This window comes from Xenopus laevis, chromosome 7S (assembly GCF_017654675.1).
Source record: "Xenopus laevis strain J_2021 chromosome 7S, Xenopus_laevis_v10.1, whole genome shotgun sequence".
Taxonomy (NCBI): Eukaryota; Metazoa; Chordata; class Amphibia; order Anura; family Pipidae; genus Xenopus; species Xenopus laevis.
This window is the reverse complement of record NC_054384.1, coordinates 105,990,936-106,015,318: the sequence shown is the minus strand read 5'-3', so window position 1 is coordinate 106,015,318 and position 24,383 is coordinate 105,990,936. Positions and strand designations below refer to the sequence as shown.

Here is a 24,383-nt window from a genome sequence, read left to right as displayed (position 1 = left end):
TTAATGTATAAAGGCATATATGCAAATTAGAGGCGGGAAAGGAAAAGGTGGGGGGAAATTTTTTACTTCCTTGTTTTGTGACAAAAAGTCACATGATTTCCCTTCCCACTCCTAATTTACATATTCAAATTAGGATTTGGTTCGGCCATGAACAAGTATTGTGGCCGAATCCTGCTGAAAAAGGCCAAATCCCGTACCGAATCCTGGATTCGGTGCATCCCTATTTTTAACACAGGCATATATACAACAGCAGAGAAAACAACCACATGACACTAGCCTAAATTGCCCCCGTTCTTAATTATAATATGCTCTGGTGTATAATTCTCTTTTTTTAGAGAATTACAGCACAAGCCTGTGATTTGGCCACTAGAGTGCGTTGATGCTTATTTATAAATATGATTTTGTTCTTTTGCAGGGAGTGGAGTTCTTTGATGAAAAGTTAAACTCTTTGTGCATGGCCTGGCTGGTGGATCATGGTAAGGACTTGTCCCTATGTGTAAAAAAAATGTAGATACTCTTGAAAGGGACTGCGTTCGTCTATAAAATATTTCTCTGCAGAATCTCCTAACATATTACTATTACTAAGTTAAATGCTCGGTTAAAAAAAACAAAAGTTTTCCTGCTTAAAGGGGTTGTTCATCCTGCTGTTAACTTTTATTATGATGTAGAGAGTGATAGCCTGCGATAATTTGCAATTGGTTTTCATTTATTTTTTTTATTTGTGGTTTATGAGTTATTGAGCTTTTTATTCAGCAGCTTTCCAGTCTGTAATTTCAGCAATCTGGTTGCTAGGCTCCAAATTATCACGGCAACCATTCACTGATTATAATAAGAGACTGGACTGTGACTAGAAGAGATCCTGCATTAGAACAATGAGTAATACACCGTAGCAATAACAATAAATGAGTAGCCTTACAGAGCATTTGTTTTTTAGATGGGGTCTAGCCTTATGCGTTTCGTGCCTTAGGGGCACTTAGTCATAGGCTGAACCTATGCAGCCTATGACTAAGTGCCCGTAAGGCACGAAACGCGTAAGGCTTTTGCTGTGATGTTTTTGCTACAATAAAAAGATTTTTTACTACATCAATTCATGGAGTGTGGTCTGGTATGTGCCAGCCCTTTATTATTATCCATTTGCAACATTGCCTCCCTGAACTGAAGGTCTGGGACTTAAGCACCTGCACCCCCTGTTTTTCTGGGTAAGTTAACCCCATCAAATAATACTGCACTCAACACTGAACGCCCCTTATATAAGTTTAGGGTAATTCGGACCCTAGCAACCAGAAGATATAACAAACTGGAGAACTGCTAAATAAAAAGCTAACAAAAAACACAAAAAAGAAAAATGAAACCTAGTATTAAATTGTTTCAGAATATCACTCTCTACATCATACTAAAAGTTATCTCAAAGGTGAACAACTCCTTAGTGGAAAATGATTGCAATTCTCATTAAAGGAACAGTTCAGTGTGAAAATAAAAACTGTGTAAATAGATAGGCTGTGCAAAATAAAAATGTATCTAATATAGTTAGTTAGCCAAAAATGTAATGTAAAAAGGCTGGAGTGACTGGATGTGTAACATAATAGCCAGAACACTACTTCCTGCTTTTCAGCTCTCTAACTCTGAGTTAGTCAGTGACTATAAGGGGGCCCACATGGAACATAACTGTTCAGTGAGTTTGTAATTGATCTCAGCATTCAGCTCAGATTCAAAAGCAACAGTTATGTCCCATGTGCCCCCCCCCTCAAGTCACTGATTGGTTACTGCCTGGTATCCAATCAGTGGAAAGCAAGAGAGCTGAAAAGCAGGAAGTAGTGTTCTGGCTATTATGTTACACATCCAGTCACTCCAGTCTTTATACATTACATTTTTGCCTAACTAACTATATTAGATACTTTTTTTTTTTTTTTTTTGCACAGCCTATCTATTTACCCAGTTTTTATTTTTACACTTAACAATTCCTTTAAAGTGACAGACCTTGCTATCGAGGCAGTAACTTACCATCCTGATACTCACTTCCATGATTTCATTTTAAGATGATTGGGGTTTATTTTTACATTTTAGAGAATAATCTCATACAATCTGCTTTTTTTTTTTGTGGTCTTGGTAAAAGCAGAAACAACGGTTAATAGATTAATATAGTGCAAAACGAGTAGTTCATTTAAAGGTAAACTTCCTCACCAAGATCTGCTATCTCCAGCTTCTTTACTTTGCAAAGAAAGCCATACTTTTAAACTGGAAATCTACTGCCCCTCCATCCCTGCCATTCTGGGTGAACCTAGTTAACAGCTCATTGCCAAGCCAAAAACTGATATACCTTACCCGAGGCTGCCCACAGAAATTTGATAATATTTGGGGCTCCTGGCTGATCCACAAAGACAACCTGGTCAATGTGTTGGGAAATGTGAATGGTTAAAATGTACTGCTTACGACTGCTAGCTACGATACCATGTCTGGCTCCCTGTACTCTTGATCTCTCTTCTCTCTCTCCCTCTCTCTCTTCTAATCTATCTTAAATTGAAAATTGAAAAATAAAAACTTTTAAAAAAAAATAAAAAAGGTGAACTTCCTCTTTACGTCTTTACTTGTTTTTTCCTTGAAGTGTACGCCATTCGAGAGGCAGCAACGAGCAACCTGAAGAAGCTGGTGGAGAAGTTTGGCAAAGACTGGGCTCAGGCCACCATTATCCCCAAAGTCCTGGCAATGTCTAATGATCCCAACTACCTACATAGGATGACCACACTGTTCTGCATCAATGTAAGTGATTTCTAGTAGAAGAATTATGAGCAGTGGTGTAACTATAGAGGTAGAAGACCCTACTGTCACTGAGGGGGACCCCAAATAACATTATCATCTTTCTCTATAGTTGTTGAACCCCCCCCCCCCCCAGCTGCCCTCCTACCTGAGGGAGTGAGGGAATGGTCAGTGCACAATAGGCCCCTCCATAGTTTTTTTGGGCAGGGACCTGGCACTCTGTAGTGTCGTCACTGAGGGGGTTTACTAACATTGAAGATAAATATCTGGAGAGATTTCTGGAGATATTGCTCATAGCAATTTTGGCTTTTGTTTTCTAACTCATTGGTGGTTGTTTAAATCTTATTGCTGATTGGTTGCCAGGGGCAACATCTCCAGAAATCTCTCCAGATATTTATTTCCAATGTTAGTAAACATGCTTCTTAAAGGAGAAATCAACCTGTGGGGAAAAAACCCCGTACCTCCCACCCCAGGTAGACCTCCCTCCTTCCTCCCCCAGGCTAACTACCCTCCCCCCCTGGGGAGATGCCCCATACTTATCCATCGGCGCAGATTCTTCCAGCGGAGTTCCACACGTCCATCTTCCGGCTCCTCGGTAAACTGACTGAGAGATCGTCAATTTCGGTGTAATTTCACGCATTCGCAGTTGTTGCAAGCTGGCAAACTGCTCCAACTTGCGCATGTGCATAAATACCGATCTCTCAGGCAGCTTACAGAGGAGCCGGAAGATGGACGTGTGGAACTCCGCTGGAAGAATCTGCGCCGAGGAGCAAGTATGGAGTATGGGGCATCTCCCCGGGGGGGGGGGGGGGGTAGTTAGCCTGGGGGGAGGAGGGAGGGAGGGTATGGGGTTTTTTCCCAGGTTAATTTCTCCTTTAAGGCCCACATGCACAGGCCCTTAAAAGCTGCAGACAGACCGATTCGGCAGCTCATTGGCCCGTCTGTGGGGCCGATCGATATCTGGTCAAAAGTCGGCCAGATCTAGATCGGGCCAGTTAAAAAATGCGACTGCCCGTATCGGATCAGCCTGATGTCGCTCACTTCAATGAAGAAGATATTGCAGATATACATGGAAGTAAAATTCCTTGGTCTGTGAGCCCCTGAGCCAGCAAAATCAATCTGAGGGTTCAGAATCGTTAGAAAGTAAACTGATTTGTCCCTCCTGCAGGTGCTTTCAGAGGTTTGTGAACAAGACATCACCACCAAGCACATGCTCCCTACTGTTGTAAGGATGGCTGGGGATGCTGTCGCTAATGTGCGCTTTAATGTGGCCAAGTCTTTGCAGAAAATAGGACCCACCTTGGACAACAGGTACAAATGAGTTTATTTAAGATGGGAGTATATGAAAAAGCATGCAATGTATTTGATTAAATATCAATATGAAAATATTGCTTTTATTTTGTATAGAGGCTTAAAGCTGCTTATATAGCCCTAATTCTCTTAACATCTTTAACCCACTAACCAGCGGGTCTTTTCCAGTTAAATGGAGTGAGAACCCTGAAGCTGTAACTTAAAGGGGTGGTTCACCTTTAAGTTAATTTTTAGTATGTTATAGAATTGCCAATTCTAAGAAACTTTTTTCAGTTGGTCCTCATTTATTATTTTTTTATAGATTTTTAATTACAGGTATGGGACCTGTTATCCAGAGTGCTTAGGACCTGGGGTATTCTGGATAACGGATCTTTCTGTAATTTGGATCTTCGTACCTTAAATCTACCAGAAAATCATGTAAACATAAACCCAATAGGCTGGTTTTGCTTCCAATGAGGATTCATTTTATCTTATTTGGGATCAAGTACAAGCTACTGTTTTATTATTACATAGAAAAAGGCAATGGTTATTAAACATTTGGATTATTTGATTAAAAGGGAGTCTATGGGAGACCACCTTTCTGTAATTCTGAGCTTTATGGATAATTGGTTTCCGGATAATGGATCCCACACCGGTCGGTGCCTTTTTTCTTTTCACTCTTTCCAGCTTTCAGATGAGTCACTGACCTCATCTAAAAACAAATGCTCTGTAAAGCTACAAATGTATTGTTATTGCAACTTTTAATCCAACCATCTTTCTATTTAGGCTTCTCCTATTTATATTCCCGTCTCTTATGCAAATCAATGCATGGTTGCTAGGGTAATTTAGACCCTAGCAACCAGATTGCTGAAACTGCAAACTGGAGAGCTGCTGAATATAAAGCTAAATAACTCAATAACCACAAATAATAAAAAATGAAAACCAATGGCAAATTGTCTTAGAATATCCCTCTCTACGTCATACTAAAAGTTAACTCAGAGGTGAACAAAACCTTTAAGCTGACCAGGGCTGTTGGCTGGGGGAGGAAGTTAAGCTATTCCTCTTCAATAAAACATTTTGCTAATATATATATATATGGCTATTTTAAGATTTCCTTTAATTTAAAGGAGAAGTAAAGGTTAAAATTATGTAAGCTTTATCAGAAAGGTCTATATAAATACACCAGTAATCCCTCAAAGTAATGCTGCTCTGAGACCTCTGTCAAAAGAATCATCACATTTCTTTCCTTCTATTGTGTACTCATGGGCTTCTGTATCAGACTTCCTGTTTTCATCTTAAACCTCCAGGGCTAGGGCTTGAGCATGCTCAGTTTGCTCCTCTCTCTCCCCCTCCCTCCTCATAAGGTATGAAGATCCTCCCTGCTGTAATCTGAGCCCAGAGCTATGCGTGAGCAGGTAGAGACTCTGGCAGGAAGTGATGTCACGCCAAGCTAATATGGCAGCATCTATCCTAAACAAACAGAGAGTTTCTAGAGCTGTGTACTCGGGTTTGGTAAAACTTCTCCTTTAACGTCATCATAGATATAATAGAAATAGATTTCTGTGAAATTTAAAATATCATGCAGAGGCAGAACATTGCTATTGGATTACCTTGTATCTTGTTCTGTTCCAGCATAAAGATTGTTCTGTGAGAATATAATAGAATGTTTATTCCAGGGCTATTTTAGTCTGGAAGCACAGACATATGTTTAGGTGTGGGTTGCCAAAGCACACGTTTTAAATCTCCATTGTGGCCTGTTAGTTCCAAACACTCTGTCCAGTAACAGTTCTGGATACAGCAGTGCTGAAGGGTGAGAGGAGAAGATCATGTGCTCTTACCACAGTTATGGTTCTATTTCTTTTTATCTACGTTATATAAGGGAATCCTGAGTGGCATTAGAGTCTCACAGCTGATACTTTCTGTAAACTGGATGACTGCGGCTAATCAGAAGTGTTACATTTTGCCTTCTGACTTTAGTGTGCCTCAAATTATTATGTGATGCTGTTCTTTAAATTGCATCTGTTTGTGCTTGCAAATAATTTTGTTATACAGTGAATTAAGTACCCCCTCTTCTAAATTATAAGCATATTATAATTTACTGAGGAGTTCCATGACCATACCACAGGTCATGGAACTCCAAGGTAACTTCTAATATCCTCATATTTTGCAACTGGCGGTCCTTTATTTATTATAATATACAAGTTTCAGTGAGTCATGTGACAGAAATGACAGAACTCACCGTTTATAACTGATGACATCACTACTCACCGTTTATAAGGATATAATTTACAAGATATAAATAGCTTTTGTGTATTATATAGTGAATAAAGTACCCCCTTTTGTAAAATATAGGGATATTATAAGTTACCGAGGAGTTTCATGACCATATAAAAGTACGAGGCCGAAGGCCGAGTGTTTTTATACAGGTCATGGAACTCCGAGGTAACTTCTAATATCCTCATATTTTACAACTGGGGGTACTTTATTTATTATAATACACAAGTTTCAGTGAGTCATGTGACAGAAATTACATCAGAACTCACCGTTTATAAGGATATAATTTACAGGATATTCATGGCTTTTGTGTATTATATATGTATAATGCTCCATATACAGTCGGCACTCGTGTAAATCATCCTGCTTGCCTGGTTGCAGAGCCAGCAATCAAATACAATCCCTTGTAAAAGAAGTCTGCACTCACAGGTAGTGATGGACGAATTTGTCCCATTTCGCTTTGCCGAAAACGCAAAATTTGACTCCTGCGTCAATTCTGACACATTGTTAAAGTCAATGGGCGTCCGAATAATGTTGACTCGCGGCAGTTTTTAACTCAAAGGTGAACAACCCCTTTAAATACTTGGCTTCTGCTGCACAAATCAAAGATGGAAGCCAAAGACCAATTGGATTTCTGCACCATTATTATTATAATAAACATAATTTGCAACACTGACCAGAAAGGTAGGACTGCCTGAGGGAACTGGAGTCTTTATCTTTTGAACTGTGGAAATCAATCTTGTATATTGCAACATACCTTCTTCTGATAGTAAGAAGAAAGAGAGAAAGTCACACAGACCTCTCCATGCAGAGTAGCGCATGGGATCTTCGGATCCTCTTCTTCCCTTCCTCTATTTCCGGAGTGTTCCGGTGCATTTACAGTGGGCTCATATATCAAACAGCTCCAACTGCACATGTTAGTTACATAGTAACATAGTTAAATCGGGTTGAAGAAAGACAAAGTCCATCAAGTTCAACCCCTCCAAATGGAATCCCAGCCCCATACACACACCCCTCCCTACTGTCACATAAATGATATATACCCATATCTATACTAACTATAGAGTTTAGTATCACAATAGCCTTTGATATTATGTCTGTCCAAGAAATCATCCAAGTCCCTCTTATAGTCATTAACTGAATCATCACCCGGCAGTGCATTCCCCAACCTCACTGTCCTCACTGTGATGAACCCCCTACTCTGTTCCTTTAAATGAAACTTCTTTTCCTCTAGTCTGAAGGGGAGGCCTCTGGTACGTGATTCTCTTTATGGGTAAAAAGGTCTCCTGCTATTTGTCTATAATGTCCTCTAATGTACTTGTAAAGTCTAATCATGTCCCCTCACAAGCGCCTTTTTTCCAGAGAAAACAACCCCAACCTTGTCAGTCTCCCCTCATAATTTAACTCTTCCCTCCCTCTAACCAGTTTAGTTGCACTTAGTCTCTGCACTCTCTCCAGCTCATTTATATCCCTCTTAAGGACTGGAGTCCAAAACTGCCCCCATACTCCAGATGAGGCCTCACCAGGGACCTATAAAGAGACAGAATTATGTTTTCATCTCTTGAGTTAATGCCCTTTTTATACAAGACAGAACTGTATTTGCTTTAGTAGCCACAGAATGACACTGCCCAGAATTAGACAACTTGTTATCTACAAAAAATCCCCAGATCCTTCTCATTTATGGAAACTCCCAACACACTGCCATTTAGGGGCATATTCATCAAGGGTTGAATTTCGAAGACGAGCCGAAATTAAGTCAAAGTGTGGTTTTTTTTGGTCGAATAGGTCCGTTTTCGATCAAATCGTCCGAATAGCGCATTAGATCAAATTCGATTTTTCCCAAAAAAACTTAGAAGTCCACTAATTTTTGCCAAAGTGCATAACCTGCATTTATCAACATTGAACCTCATTTTCCAGTTTGCTGCCCAGTTTCCCAACTTAAAAATGTTTTGCGACCATGAGCTCTGCTGCGCTACTCCGCATGGAGAGGTCTGTGCTACTTTCTGTAACATTTTTCTAAATGGTGGACTATGTGGGGGGAAGCGAGGGGGGTGGTGAATGGGGGGCTATTATAGGAGTGGGGTTTAGTTCTCCTTTAAAAATTGCATCTAGTTGTTACCTTGACAGCAAGAAAACCATATGTACAGCCCAAGCCCAATTCTCGCCTCATTGGTAACGATTGTCAAAATATGAAGCAATAACAGGGGCTTTCCTTGGTTTGTAAGTATCTGTTTCATCTCAGCCGTTAATTCTAAGAAGAGTCATCTGTCTCTTATCTCTATATTTAGTATAGTCACTGTACAACGAAAAGCTGCCACTTCCTATATCGAGATATAACACTCGTACTTGCTGGGCCTGAGCAAACGTGATACTTTTGTTTTCAGGAGCACTGTCAGTAATAATGTTAATTTCAACTTTTTTTTAAATATTTTTTAATTTTACTTCGCCATAAACACAAAGCCCACTGATGTACATTGATTTTTATACATTCTGATAACCCACAGAAAGGCATATACAACTGATTTTCCCCAATGCTTCACATTTTTAACTTTTATCAAAACAAAGCTTCTCCCAATTAGACAACGGTAACAATTTAATGGGTATCTCCAGCTAAGGGTAAGGGCACATGAGGAGATTAGTTGCCCCGGCAACAAAGCACCTCTTCTTTGGGGCAACAATCTCCCCGAACTGCCTTCCCGCCTGCTACAATGAAAAATCGCCAGCGAGATGGCACTCACAGCGCTTCTTTTTCCGAAGTTGACTCACAAGGAAACTTTGGGCGTCTTCGGAAAACGAATTGAGCTGGCGATTTACATTTTAGCCTCAGGGGAGGCAGTTCAGGGAGATTTGTCGCCCCGAAGAAGAGGCAATTTGTCGCCAGGCGACTAATCTCCCTGAATCTGCCTGTGTGCCCTGACCCTTAACTGTTCTAAAATGATACATTTAGTTGCTACATTTCTTATCTTTGTCCCCTGCTGAGCAGAATCCCTGCGTTTCATTAAAAGCAGCTGTTTGACTTGATACAATAGTTGCTGATATTCTACAGATGCTGCTGAGAATTGTATCAACTTATTGTATCAACTAAAGCTGACCATAGACGCAAAGATCCAATCGTTCGAATCCTCGAACGATCAGACTTCCCCATCTCCCGACCTGCCACTAATTATTCAGATCAAATAAAGTAGTAAAATAACAGATGAGCCGATGTTCTGCCCCTGACAACAATCGTACGAAAGTTATGACAACAAAAGCTAGTGACCGTCTCCCACTGAAAATCGTACGATCGGCAATACATGCAGAAAAATTATCGGCAGCCGACAGAAATCTTTTAACCTGGCCAATCGTCCAAACGAAAAATATCGGGACTCTCCACACACGGTCCGAAAATCATACGAATCGAGATTTCGTACAATCGGATTTTTGCGTCTATGGCCAGCTTAAAGGGCACCTATCACAGCCAAAATCAAACACATTAACAATCTGACCAGTACACGCTAAACACGTTTAATCAAACCACAGATATAGTTTTTTGAAAAAAACGCAGGTTTTAAAAAAATCCCTTACGTTGTCAAATGGGTTCTTTCACTGAGGGAGGCCGTATTGAGACTATAACAGAGACTATAATATGCAAATTTCAGGAGCATGCTCAGATTGTAACACTGCTTTGAGTATTCTACCCAGAATGTCTTGTTTTAGTAAACTCCTCCACTAGAAGTATCAGGAGATTTCCCTATCTTGTCCCCTGCTGGTGATGTTATTATGCAAATGAAGGGCACACACTAACTTCCAGCAGGTGGCAGCACTACTGTACAGCAACTAACACACAGGTTTGGCTGATTTGAAAATAGCTTAGAAGGGTTGATAAGCAACAAGGAATTTCAGCTGAGCATGTGCGAGATTTCAGAGCTACAGTTGGCTGGGAAGATATAGGTAGGAGGAGCCAGTGAAATCCAAGATGGCTGCCTCAGCTAGAACTGCAGGGGAGATAGGGGAGATCTTGCAGAAGGAATAGTGAGCTGATCATTTACATTATACAAACAATTCTAACTGTTTTAAAAATCGGATTTCTTGAACTTTCACATAGTGTATTTACTTAGGGAATGATTTTGGTCATGATTGGTGCCCTTTAAATGTAGCACAGCCCTTGTAGCGCAGGTATATACTGTATATTCTTCAGCTTCTGCTAAATTTTCTTCTTATATCAATTGCGATGGAGGGTTGTTACCTGCGATGCAGAAATTCCCCGAAGCACATTGTTGCTTGTTATATTGCTACCCCCGTTTACAGTTTGTTTTCTATGTTCCAGCACCCTACAGAACGAAGTGAAACCAGTGCTGGAGAAATTAACACAAGATCAAGATGTAGACGTGAAGTATTTTGCACAGGAAGCCCTCACAGGTTTGTCGACTTCCAATCACATTCCAGCTCAGTTAAGATCTTGTATAGAATACGGAAATAACGCCCGTGTGTTTTTCTCCCCACAGTGCTGGCTTTGGCATGAGGACAGCCATTAACAGACACTCGCCATGAACCTTCTCTATCACCTGCTCGTGTTTCTTCTCATGGCTGCACCAGAAATCCATCTTTTCAGTGCGGTCTCGTTTTCCTCTCATCACACAGCCGTCTGGATGGCTCCCTATCTCCCTCTTCACTACTGAACGTTATTATCAATAAATTGTAACTGGCTGTGGCTTTTAACCCCAACATGCTGTTTTTATGTCCCAGGGACATGTCGAGGGGGTGGGGGGCATCATAACATTTTCAGGGCTGCTTTGTTTATACCCTACTACAGAAAAACATGGCAGCTTTCTGTGTGCGTGGAAACAAGTTATGGATTCATACATGTATTAAGTCTTTATGCACTTGAGCTGATGTAAGTAAATTGAAATTGCCTCTTACTTATATACATTAACTTTTAAAGTTGTTTTTCTTCTTTTTTTTTAACCAATAAAAACACTAAATATTTCTGTATGTAATGTACCATTGTTTGTAGGAAGGTTTCTTTAGTAGTTAACCCTGGAATATTTCTTTTCATTTAGGGGGTTATTTATGCCTAAAACTCCAAAAATCCAAGTTTATTTTTTTTACTAAAAAATCCACCATTTTTATTAAAAAAAAAACCAAAACCCAGAGGATGGAAAAAGTTTGAATCTGAATATCCGGCATCTCAAACCTGCCGAGGTTTTATATAAGTCAGTGGGAGATGTCCCGAAGATATCCTGATCTGCGCTGATTTTTTGGTTTTTGGGGCGGAGAATTCTAAAAATTTGTACAATTTGAATTTTTGTCAGTTTTTTCATCATTTTCCTAGTTTTTCCCGCCCATCGAGCTGATGTAAGTAAATTGAAATTGCCTCTTACTTATATACATCAACTTATTGATTTATGTTTTTTTTTATAACCAATAAAAACACTTTCTGTATGGTATGTAATATATAAAATCGAATTTTTATTGAAAAAAAAAAACCCAGAGGATGGAAAGAAAAGTCTTAATATGAAAATCTGGCATGTCAAACCTGCCGAGGTTTTATATAAGTCAATGGGAGATGTCCCGAAGATATCCTGATCTGCGCTGATTTTTTGGTTTTCGAGAATCTGAAAAAATTGTACGATTTGAATTTTTGTTTGATTTTTCATAAGTTTCCGAGTTTTTCCCGCCCATCGAGCTGATGTAAGTAAATTGAAATTGCCTCTTACTTATATACATCAACTTATTGTTTGTATTTTTTTTTTATAACCAATAAAAAACACTAAATATTTCTGTATGTAATGTACCATTGTTTGTAGGAAGGTTTCTTTAGTCGTTAACCCTGGAATATTTCTTATGGAGTTATTTATGCCAAAACTCGAAAAAAAAAAAAAAATTTCTACTATAAAATCTGAATTTTTATTGAAAAAAACCCCCCAGAGGATGGAAAAAGTCTGAAAATCCGGCATCTCAAACCTGCCGAGGTTGTATATAAGTCAATGGGAGATGTCCCGAAGATATCCTGATCTGCGCTGGATTTCGTGCAATAATCCGAAGATTTTGTGGTTTTCAGAATCCGAAAAACTTGTATGGTTTAAATTTTGCTCTATTTTTTTCCTGCTCTGGAATTATTTTAAGGAAAAAAGTAGTGCTAAGTAAGGGGAGATTTGGTCGGAGTAGCTTTCAGAAAATAATGAGATAAATGTGGATTTTGATAAATAGCCACCTTAGTGTTTTTACTAACAGGCTTCAAACTATGAGTAACTAAAGTTTGTATCTGGCAAATATTGTCATTTTAAATATAAGGAAGTGTATAGGCAACATGGACCGTAAGAAAAGTTAAGTTTAAAAAGAATTGGGCTAAAAACATTATGCATTTGGGTTTCCCAACCCCAGACAACCACATTGCATGCCCTGAGTTCTTGGTTGCCTGAGGTTAGGGACCAACTCAAAACATACAAAGATAGAAGGCTAATTAGTAATCATTTGATTCACACTACATGGCAGCTCAGAAGCCAGTGCATTTTGTTTCTGAATTTTGTAGGCAACCCTGTAGCATTGTGTTCTATGATAGACAAAACTCATTTTGTGCTGATTTCCGGCAACCCCTAAGCTTAGCTTCTCAACACGTGCCCGGAGCACACTGACACTCAGAAGATGGCCTTACAAACCCAAGATGGTGAGCTCCTGTGGACATCTTTAAAGGCCTTGAAGATGAGTTCCTTGAAGCCAAGAAGTCCGAAGACCTCTACCGACTGCCTGGCAACAGAGTCGCAGACTGACAGAAAGTGAGCCTGGCCATCTTGACCGATTTTACGGCCATAACGTGAAAGGCATAAACTTATAGAATTGTTTGTTTATTTAAAGCTAATATCTATCATAAAATGACATATCCCTTCTAAACAGCACTTACATTGTTTCATTCTTCTGAAAACGTGTTTGTAAAAACAATCTACTTTAATTAATCTGCATGTTTTTAGTCTCCAACTTTTCTGTGATTCCATAAAAAATGGACCTTAGTACCAGAACCAGCAGTCTGCGCTAAATTAGCCTTAAAAAAACATGTATGCGGCTAAACGACAGAGAATATTCAGCACTGCATGAAAACAACTTAATAAATGATCAAGGAAGAATATGTGAACAAATACCTACTTGGCATCACTGAGAAGCAATCATTGAGGGGGTTATTTATCACAAACTGAATTTTTCCAAATTTCATTTAAAAAACTTCAACCAAACTAGAATCCACGATTTCACCTTTTAAAAGGGCTTGATTTAATCGAATCAGGGAAATACTGAATATTTTTGAATTTTTGGCCAAAACCCCAAAATAGTTGGATTTTTCGGGCTAATTCCACCGTAGACCACAGAGACCTCCAAATACTGTAGGATAGGGACTTCTCCTATTGACTTATATACAACCTCGGCAGGTCTTAGATGTTGAATTTTTGTATTCTGACTTTTTGTATCCTCAGGGTATAATAGATCTCAAAAAAATTAGGTTTTTTTCCCACTAAAATTTCTGATTTTATAGTAAAAAAACTTGAATTTTTAGTGTTTTTAGCATTCGGACTGTAATAATTAATCTCCTAAATGTAGCATGTCTAGTCATAACACTTTTATTCATCTAACACAAGATGTAGCTATTTAAGATATCCCCTCCCCCTCTCCAAAAATAGACATTTGGGAAACTCCTCACTCCTTTACTGCCTAAGTAAATGATATACTTATTAACAATATAAACATTCTAGCTATGTCTGAATTTGTTTGCATGTTAGTTACTCTACAAATTTTAGTTACTAACAAATTCATTTGATTTTTTAACAGGAAAATATAATGTATAATATAATGTATATACGTGATAGATTAAATCCAAAATTAAATCCAACTTAATGCTGAATTCCCAACAAATTTGGCTGAATCCTGAAATGAATTCAAATCCTTGTTTGCAAATTTTAAATAAATACATTCTCATGTCCAGTTGCCCTTTAAAGCCATATGATATAATAATTTATGTGGTTGTATTTTGCAGCAGTTTCATATAATTCTCTGCAAAAATGATCTTTGCGACTTGTTTTATGTGGTTGCATGTTTTACATAAAAAAACTGTAAAAAAATTAATTCTGGGCAACTAAAACCTGTCAAGATGCAGGTTAAAGAAATTGGGGGGATATTTGCAATTATGGGCTCTTCAACAAGAGTGTTCCTCTGCAGTGAGCTGATCAAGCTTTCCACTGCAGGAAAACAGAGGAAGAGAAAAAGCCCAGCCTATTCTATTATTTTGTACTCCCTGTGGCACAGGCATGTGCTGAAAGCAGGTATAACTCATAGGGGAAGATTTATCAATGGTTGAATTGAAAATTCAAAGTAAAATAATTCAAATTAGGAACTATTTTTGTGTACTTCAACTAGGGAATTGTCCAAATTTCATTAGAATTTGAAAAAAAAATGAATTTCGAAATGTACTGTCTCTTTAAAACGTCTTCTTCGAACATTCACCATCTAAAACCTGCCGAATTGCTGTTTTAACCTATGGGGGACCACCTAGAACCTATTTGGAGTCAATTGGTGGAATTTAAATACTTCAAATCGCATACGATCTTACTTCGATTCAAACGATCGAATACAGTCTATTCACCAGCAGAAAAAAAGCTTAGATTTTTTTAAAATACATTTTGGTTGGTCTTTTTTCATTCAAAGTTATGGGAGTTAAAAAAAACTCCCATTACTTTGAAATTCGACCCTTGATAAATCTGCCCCAAAATGTTGCATTGCCTGCACCCCAGGAATTACAAATAGGAAGTACATGGTCTTCCCCTGTGGTAGAACACATGAAGGATCACAGCTAAGAACACTCGGGTGAGCCAGAAAGGTTTGGAATTGGCTCCACTGACCACTTGGGATTCGACTGAATTAGAAAAGATTCAAACAATTCCTGGATGCAGTGCATCCTTAAAATATAGCATTAAAAGTTGTCTCAACAGTGCCTCTTGAACTAGCACTCTGCATTTGTACTCACAATTAGGGGGTTATTTAAGTCCAAATGCTAAAAACTGGAAAAAAAAATATTTATTTTTTTTACTATAAAATCCTAATTTTTAGTGGAAAAGAAACCTTGAATTTTTCGAGATTTACTATATTTCGAAGCTGCAAAAAGTCAGAATCTAAAAATCGGCCATCTCAAACCTCCCGATTCGGGAATGAAATCCAAAAAATGGTATGATTCGGATTTCCGCTCGATTTTATTGAGTTTTTCCCCAATTTTTTTTTTTTTTATCAATAAATAAGGTAAAATCGTCTCTTGGGTTGTTCAGACTTTTTTAATTAAAAAAATCAAATACATTTGGATTTTGATAAATCCCCTAAATATTATTTGCCATCTGGGCCAATCACCTGCTGTTCACACCCATCTTAAATAACAGAATATATTTTATTTCATGAATTCATGGAAGATAACCGGAGAGTGAGAGCCGTGCAAAAAAAACTTGATATGCCCAGTGATTGGTGAATGAGGCAGCAATGCATTGGGAGAGAGATAAGTATTGCTTTCTCTTATTAGTGAGGAGTGACTGCTATGAACAAGTCTGTATCGAAGTTTCGTACAATGTCGTTTAGTCGGAGGGGCAGGTTAAAAAGATTTCTTACGGCTGATGATAATTTCTCTGCATGTATTGTATCTGACCATATCAATGGGTGACTGTGACTAGACCGTCGAACATAACTTTCGTACGATAGAACATCGCCTGATTTGTTCTTTTACTACTTTATTTAATCTGAATGGTTATTGGCAGGTCAGAAGATTGGGGTGTCCGATCAAAATGTTTTGTTTTTGCAAAATTACACATAGCACGAAATATACAGCATTACATCTCCCACAAGAGAACATAACCTAAAAGCCAGGTTAATATGTGGGTAAATTGATACTACACATTTAAAGACATAGAGGCAAATTTACTAAAAGGCGAAGTGACTAACGCTGGCGTCAATTTGCTAGGCGATAGACTGTAGCGCTACTTCGCACTCTAACGAAGTCGGACGTAACTACGCAAATTCACTAAGATGCGGATTTTACTGAACGCTATCTCTTGCGCCAGACTTGCCTTCGCCACCTCAGACCAAGTGAAGTGCAATAGAGTAGATAGTTTGAAAGTCCTAAAAAACGCTGGCGACTTTTCCGTTTTTCAGGGTGATAGGCTGCAAAAAGATCGTAATTTTTTTTGGGGTACCAGGCTTCCCCCCTACATTTCCTAACATATGGCACATAAACTATACACTAGGCTCATGTGTAGGTCATTATAACAACTTTATTTTATTTCATCAAGGTTTCCCGGACTTGTGTAATGTAATGTATTTGCTGCAACATATACGTCCATTTAAATTTAACTTCCCTCCGTATGCAAATTAGCCAACCCTAGCACAACTCCGCTTTGCTTTCCGAATTAACACTAGCGAAACTTTGCCATCGTTCAGCGCCCTGGACGCAACTTCGCATTTTGTGAATTAGCGTTGTCCTGGCATATTTTCGTCTGGCGAAGTGTGGTGATGTGAGCAAAGCCGACGCTGCCAAATTTCCAGAGGTTAGTGAATTTGCCCATTGCCTTGAAACCATTTTTTTTTTTAGAATTGACAGATTCTGTATTAGTTTCTAGAAAATTTCCAAAAAGCAACTCAATCCATTTTTTTCTGGGTAGAAATTACAGATCCTGTATTAGTTTCTAGATAGTTTCCAAAATTGCAACTCAAAACTATATCTTCCTTCCTGTAGTTTCTTGGGGAAAGAAAATATTAAATGCTAGGGTTTTTATGAAAACTTGGATGCCATGTGTACAAAATCTGACTGGCAGTTGGCTGGTGGAGTCCAGATTTTTTACAAATAGTCTTCAAACTTTTTCTAGCTTGGTGAGCATCATTTTTTTCTTTTGCAGTTCTTTGCTCAACTCGTGAAACCTCGTCATACCTGTGTTGTTAAAATCACATTTGGATACTAAAGAGACCTGATTTCTTTAAACACTTTAACACTTTAATTTTCATTTTAAATTAACTGAGAATCTGTGAGGCTCACAAACTTTTGCCACACACGCAAATATGTAACTTTGTACAAGCATCATATTTTTATCTCATGTTTTGACATTGTGCAATGTGGAGAACCCAAAATATAAATAGCTCACACAAATTATTCCATGGCTGACTTCCGTTCCTACAAACAAAATGGACTTCCAGTGATTTTTGTGTTTCGAAAGCTTCTAACAGTTCCTCAAAACCATGTATTTTTAGAAACTACACTTTCTAAAGAATTCAGAGTGCGTAAAAATGGGAAAATACCAAACTACAAATTTGCAAGACCTTTTTTAACAAAAATCTGGAAATTAATTAAAAATGTGCTCTTTGTAGCATCTCTCATTCATTTGGATGTTAAAATGGGGCGTGGGTTGGTTGTTCTTCTTTCCTATAAGTGTTTTCAGTTTATTTCACTTTTTTTCCCTCCTACTTCTTTTCCAAATTATACATGATGTTCTCCTTTCACATTTTGCTTCTTTTCTCCACACTGTTCACATTTCATGGGTCAAATGCATTGGTTTTCCCCATGATTTCAACATAATTGTGGTTGTGACAGGCTGATGCACCTGACACAGTTGCACATATTTAGTTGTCTTGTTTATTGACAGGCAGGTGTGGAAACTCAGGAGCTACTGCTAGATTAGATGAAGGTGGTAGTTTCAGGGTTCTTCTGTGTCAATAGAAGCACTTGCACACAATTTTTGGAATGAACAAATGGCCTTCAAAGCAACTATGAACACAAGTACATTTAAAGAATGGAATTTTGCTGGGCACAAAAGGTTACCAAGTTGTGTGATCATAAAAGACTCATTTATCTTGTCTATTATTAATGCCCCCTTCATTTCTTTTTTACTTCCTTTTCTGTCCCCTGTGGTCTGCTAATCTCACACCTCCCAGCTAAATTGTCTCTCTCTTAGTTTTGGTTACTGTACCTCTTGACTGCTACAGCAAAATAGGCTTTTATTATTTTAGAATTCAGTAAGGCAGAGCCCATCTTCTAAGAGCAACAACTGTGTTTTACAATTCGCAACCGTGAAATATATGTATTCAAATTATGAGATATGGGCGAGATGTTTCAGCAAGTGGTTCTTATCAGTCCTCAGATTGTGTTTTCCTATAAGGCGGTAGCATATTTGGTGTAGAAGAGGGTAACTTGTGGGGTTCTTTTGGTGTGGGCTGATTCTAAATTTACTGTACTTTGAACTACGTATATGACTATAATTAGGTAAAAAAAAAAAAAATATGGTCACTATACAAAAGCAGATATAAACTGCTAGCAGATTAAGACGGCAGTTTATTGGGTAGTGTATGGGCACCCTCCTCCCTCGATCTGATAGGATTTTTAAACCTGCCCGATCAACATCTGTCTGGCTATGATCGAAAACCGGATCATAGTCAGACAGATGTTGATCGGGCAGGTTTAAAAATCCTATCAGATCGAGGACCACATTGGTTTGTTTATGCGACCCTCAATCCAACTGCCTGTATTCTACTCGCTGTGATCCGATCGTTGGCCACTAGAGCCCGCGATCGGATCAGCCCAATAGGGGAGAGATCCGCTCGATTGGTGACCTCGCTCTACAAATGCAGTGATTGCTCTGTAAATCTAAGCTTGCATGGATTTATATTCCATGCTAATAAAGCTTTCCTCAATTAATTAAAGAGAATGACCTACCTCTAGTAATCTTCTATCAATATATATCATATACATACTGTATTATATGCCATTAGTTTTAATTATTTTAGATAGTTTCTCTAGTTTTAGTTGACTGCCTCCCTGAAATTTTGTTTAAAACAGGCTTACATCTTTAAAATGCTGCTAAACTCAGTATCTACTATCGTGCAAAGCTCACCCAAATGCATACTGAACTTACATAGTAACATAGTAAGTTATGCTGAAAAAAGACAAGTCCATCTAGTTCAACCTTTTATGTCTATGTATAACCTGTCTAACTGCTAGTTGATCCAGAGGAAGAAAACATTTGAAGTCTCTCCAATTTGCCTCAGTGGGGGGAAAAATTCCTTCCTGACTCCAAGATGGCAATGGGACCAGTCCCTGGATCAACTTGTACTATGAGCTATCTCCCATATCCCTGTATTCCCTCACTTGCTAAACACCATCCAACCCCTTCTTATACCTATCTAATGTATCAGCCTGTACCACTGATTCAGGGAGACAATTCCACATCTTCACAGCTCTCACTGTAACAAACCCATTCCCAATATTTAGCTGGAACCTCTTTTCTTCTAATCGGAATGGGTGACCTTGTGTCAGCTGGAAAGACCTACTGGTAAATAAAACATTAGAGAGATTATTATATGATCCCCTTATATATTTATACATAGTTATATCACCCCCTCAAGCGCCTCTTCTCCAGAGTGAACAACCCCAACTTGGCCAGTCTTTCCTCATAGCTAAGCATTTCCATACCTTTTACCAGCTTAGTTGTCCTTGTCTGGATCCTTTCTAATTCTTTAATATCTTGTTTGAGAGCTGTAGACCAAAACTGTATGGCATTTTCTAGATGGGGCCTTACCAGTGCTCTGCCACAGCCAAGTATATTATCTACAATGATTCGGATCTCCATTTCCATTATGGATTTGCCTAGTGCAGTTCCATTAAGGGTAGTGGATATTTTGTATCCCAGGTACATGATTTTACATTATACAACATTGAATCTCATTTGCCACTTTGCTGCCCAGATTGCCAGTTTACCAAGATCCTGCTGCAAGATGCCACATCCTGGATGGAATTAATTGGGCTGCCTAGTTTTTTGTCATCTGCAAACTCTGATATATAACTTACAATACCCTCCCTAAGTCATTAATGAACAAGAAAATAAAAGTGTACCCAATACCGAGCCCTGAGGGACCCCACTGAGACCTTTACTCCAAGCAGCGCCGGATTTCAATGGGTGGCGCCCCTAGGCCGTGCGGTCCGACCAGGCGGCCGCGCTGTCCTAGCGCCCACCTCCCCTTCCCAGCGCGCCTGCGAAAAAACGCCGGCGCAGCTGCTGTAATTGAATGGGGACGCACACGTTCCCATAATGCGGCTGTGCGGCATGCCGCCCCTATTTTTTTGCCGCCCTAGGCCCGGGCCTATGCGGCCTTGCCGCAAATCTGGGCCTGACTCCAAGTAGAGAATGTACCATTAACAACCACTCGATCCTGTAGCCAGTTTCCTATCCATGTGCAAACGACTTCATTAAGCCCAACAGCTTTTAGTTTAGAAAGCAGTCAAATTTCCTCCAACTAATCTAACCCTGGTGCTTTGATTCAACAGATCAACATTACTGAATCTACTATAAATTTATTGTTATAAGAGGATGTTTTAGGATAATGTGAGATAAAGTGGACTAAAGTGCAACATAACAATGACCTAAACATTTCAGCGAAGGCTGAAAAAAAGAAATGAAGGGTCCTGGAATGGCCAAGCCAAAGTTTGTATCTAAATCCCATTACGATGCTGTAGGTTGTAGTGAAATGGGCTGTGCATGCAAGAATCCTCTCATACAGAAGGTTGAAAAAAGTCTTAATGGAGGAGTGGGGAAAAATGCCTCCTAATTAATGTCAGAGAATAATAGACAATTATAAGACATGTCTACTTGAAGTTACCTAAAGGCCAGTAATCATCAATATGTGTAAAGTAATACTGATACTATGTCCTACTATCACATAAAGAAAGTAAATATTCCTTGTTATGACTTTCATTTGTAGATGAAAACACAATAGAAACGCTGCACATGTATGATATCACAATTAGGTTCCTCAAGCTCAAGCATGTCCTAGATGAGCTTTTAATAGTCTCCTATTCTTGAAACAAGCATTAGACACAGAGACCTGCAAACACGATACATTGGACACTTTACAATGTTAAGCTCATATCACTATAACAAGGATTTAACAAGATGTTTTTATGAACAATACTGAAGGGAGGATCAATGCCACGGTGTGATAACATCACACATATAACACACGTAACGTTTTTTTCCCTGCCTTCATTTTTTTAGCCACTATGCTATCCACTTTATTCATGAAAAGAAATTAGTTTGCTATATCAGGATACTAAAATTTCTTATGGTCAATAGTAAAATCCTTTCTGGTAATCAACATAAATAGTGTATATTTTATTAATGTCTTTCCTTGTATTTTCCAGAGCTGCCATGTGGAAACAGTTGAACCCAATATTTCTTGGATTTCCAATGCCATTAGCCGCAATACCTCATTCATTTGTAAGTGTTCATAGCAACATATTGAGGCTCAAGGATATTGAATGTTATCCTAAATATTTACCCTGTAGTCCTCTTTGGCTATTCCATTTGTCAAATGGCTACAACAATTTTCAGTTGAAACTTGATGCTTTACTGGGGCAGTTCTTCAAAAGCAGCTTTAAAAACTTGTGTTATTGATCGCTTAACTTCATCTTTAAACTCTCGACCAACAAAAACATAGAGTATTGGATTAATGCAGCTGTTAAACATTGCCAAGCATTTGGACAGTGGCACACCAACCAGACTGACCCAAAGTGGAAGCCCCCCTAGGAAAACACGGGCCATTGCCAAAGCGTGATAGGGAAGCCAACATAAAAAAAAGGAGAAAACCACCCCTGTAACAACAAGCAAAGGTTTGCTAGACCTGTTAAGTTTTTTCTTGTGAAGAGTAAGTAGGAGGATTGTATATGAAATAAGTATTATACTCAGGGGAACCAAAAATTGGTAAAGGAAGATGCAAACGGTGAAGATACCAGCCTCCCTTTTTTCCCAATCTTCAAAAACATCAAGGTTTTTGCAAGAACTTCGGTTCTTCTCTGTGGACATCTCTGATAAGGTGTAGGAGCCAGGAACTAGAGCCACGGAAAGAACCCAAATGACTAAGCATGTAATGGCTGCCAACCTTGGATTACGATAATTTTGACACCATACCGGGAAGAGGACAAACACACACCGGTCAATACTAATTGCAGTGAGCAGGAGAATACTGGCATAGATACTGAGTCCAAAAATGCAGTTGACTAACTTGCAAAGAATGGGGCCAAATGGCCAGTGCAAGTCCAGTAGCAAATAAAGTACGGTGACCAGAACCAGGAAAGTGGAAATAAAATCAGCCAGTGCCAGGTTGAAAAACCAAACTGTGTTGATTGTCCTTCGAAGGCGGCAACTTGTGATCCAAATTACAGTGCCATTGCCCATCATTCCCAGCAGGAAAATAAAGCTGAAGATCACAGTGACCAGCACCTGCATGATATGACGTAGCTCAGCATCTTCTGAGTCCATTGTGGAGTTCATGGTGCAGATTTAGTCAAGGGATGAACCTCCTATTGGGGGGTAAAAATAAAAGGGAATTAACTAAGAATGTAACAGGCATACAAATGAATTGCATATGCTTTGTAACTTGTAAACAAGATACTATTTCACCATGATTTTTATGTGAACCCTTGAACTGGGGGAATGGATACTCTGTCCAAGCAATGGAGATGCATGAAAGCTGCAACATACTGCAACTCTAACCAAACCACATTGCTGTGAGTTCCTAAAGTGAATAGCTTCACAGCCATTGCTGTCTCTTAAATCAATTGACTGGTCAAGCCAGTACTTTTGCCATAATATCATGAATATCAGTTAAACGGTTTGAGAAGCAATTCTGAAATCTACGTATCTCACCCAAAAACTCATAGCATTCCTTTTCTTGATGTGTAATATATTAATCACAGTAATGCAGCCAGTATTACTTGCTCTTTTTCAAGGGTTAAGTAGATGGACAGGTGTTAGTATTTAACACTGATGCCGAATTGCACTGATTACTAACACCCATTGAAAATGATCTTCTTCAAAAGCAGTCATATGCATTCTTCCAAACTAAAACATCTACTGTATTCATTAGCACTTTCCTGATCGCCAGGAAATTTTCCTTTGCGTCAAGAAAATGCCACCATCAGCGGGCAACAGAAGTTTTGTTGGGGCAAACAGTCCTAGTGGGAGCCTGTCTACATTCAATTGTCCAGAATGCAAGCTCCCAAAGGACCAGGACTTGTCTTGGAGTATTTTGGGCATAGTGGGTACATGGGCTATGGCAGAGTGAATGAAGTGTGGAAAGATTCTCTCTAAAGAAGCTTTTTTTTTTATGGTGGACAAATCCAATGCACAGCAGAGAACAAAAAGCCAGAAACATGGAACTATTTTAGTGACATCAAACATAATTTAGTGGTGCCCACTCTACCTATTTCATAGATTTGGTGTATGGCGACACTAAAAAAGGTTAAATCCTAGATTGGAGAGCTATAGGGGAAAAATTGTCATTTGCAAAGAAACACACACAAGGAAACTGATTTTCACTTTTTTTGAATTTCAATTTTTTGTATACACAATACACCAATACACCAATAGCATGTTTACAGAAACACTTAAATCAATAAAACTCGATTGCCACAATAACATTGTTCAAGTTTTAGTTGCCAAATGTTCTCATTCATTTTTTTTCTATTTGAAGTGAAAAACTTAAATTCTTAAATAATAATTTTGTAATGTGTGGGGTTTTGCCACAATTTTCTCAAATCACATCCAAAACTCATGAATCCCAAAAAATGTGAGGGTTTTTTTTGTATAAAATCCGAATTTTTAGTGGAAAAAAAAAAACTCAAATGTTTCGAGATTTATTATACCCCAAGGATGGAAAAAGTCTGAATTGTAAAATCCGACATCTCAGACCTACAGAGGTTGTATAGAAGTCAATGGAAGAGGTCCCTACTCTATATGGAAGTTTCTGGAATTAGCCTGAAAATTCAGGAACAAATTAAAAAAAGGACATCTCACATAGACTCCATTACAATCAAATAATACAATTTTTTTAAAATTATTTCCTTTTTCTCAGTAATAATAAAACAATATCTTGTACTTGGTTCAAACTAACTATAACGAATCCTCAAAACCAGCCTATTGGGTTTATTTAATGTTTACAGTATTTTCTAGTAGACTGAAGGTATGGAGATCCAAATTATGGAAAGATCCATTATCCAGAAAAACCCAGGTCCTGAGCATTCTGGG

The 24,383-nt window shown here is 38.6% G+C and overlaps 2 protein-coding genes across 2 annotated transcripts in view; one reads left to right on the top strand and one right to left on the bottom strand.

Moving 5' to 3' along the window:
* The window catches only part of ppp2r1a.S (protein phosphatase 2 regulatory subunit A, alpha S homeolog), a 37,390-nt gene extending 26,107 nt beyond the window's left edge, over window positions 1-11,283 (top strand). The window contains 5 exon segments of the mRNA NM_001087562.1: window positions 416-476; window positions 2,603-2,757; window positions 3,923-4,065; window positions 10,625-10,716; window positions 10,803-11,283. Of these exon segments, the coding sequence (NP_001081031.1) occupies window positions 416-476; window positions 2,603-2,757; window positions 3,923-4,065; window positions 10,625-10,716; window positions 10,803-10,819 (468 nt within the window). The 3' untranslated portion in view covers window positions 10,820-11,283.
* Window positions 11,284-21,679: 10,396 nt separating this feature from the next.
* Window positions 21,680-24,383, bottom strand: part of LOC108705487 (chemokine-like receptor 1) — a 112,675-nt gene continuing 109,971 nt past the window's right edge. Inside the window, exon 4 of the mRNA XM_041571689.1 lies at window positions 21,680-22,657. Within this exon, the coding sequence (XP_041427623.1) occupies window positions 21,705-22,628 (924 nt within the window). The 5' untranslated portion in view covers window positions 22,629-22,657 and the 3' untranslated portion in view covers window positions 21,680-21,704. The remainder of the gene's footprint in view (window positions 22,658-24,383) is intronic.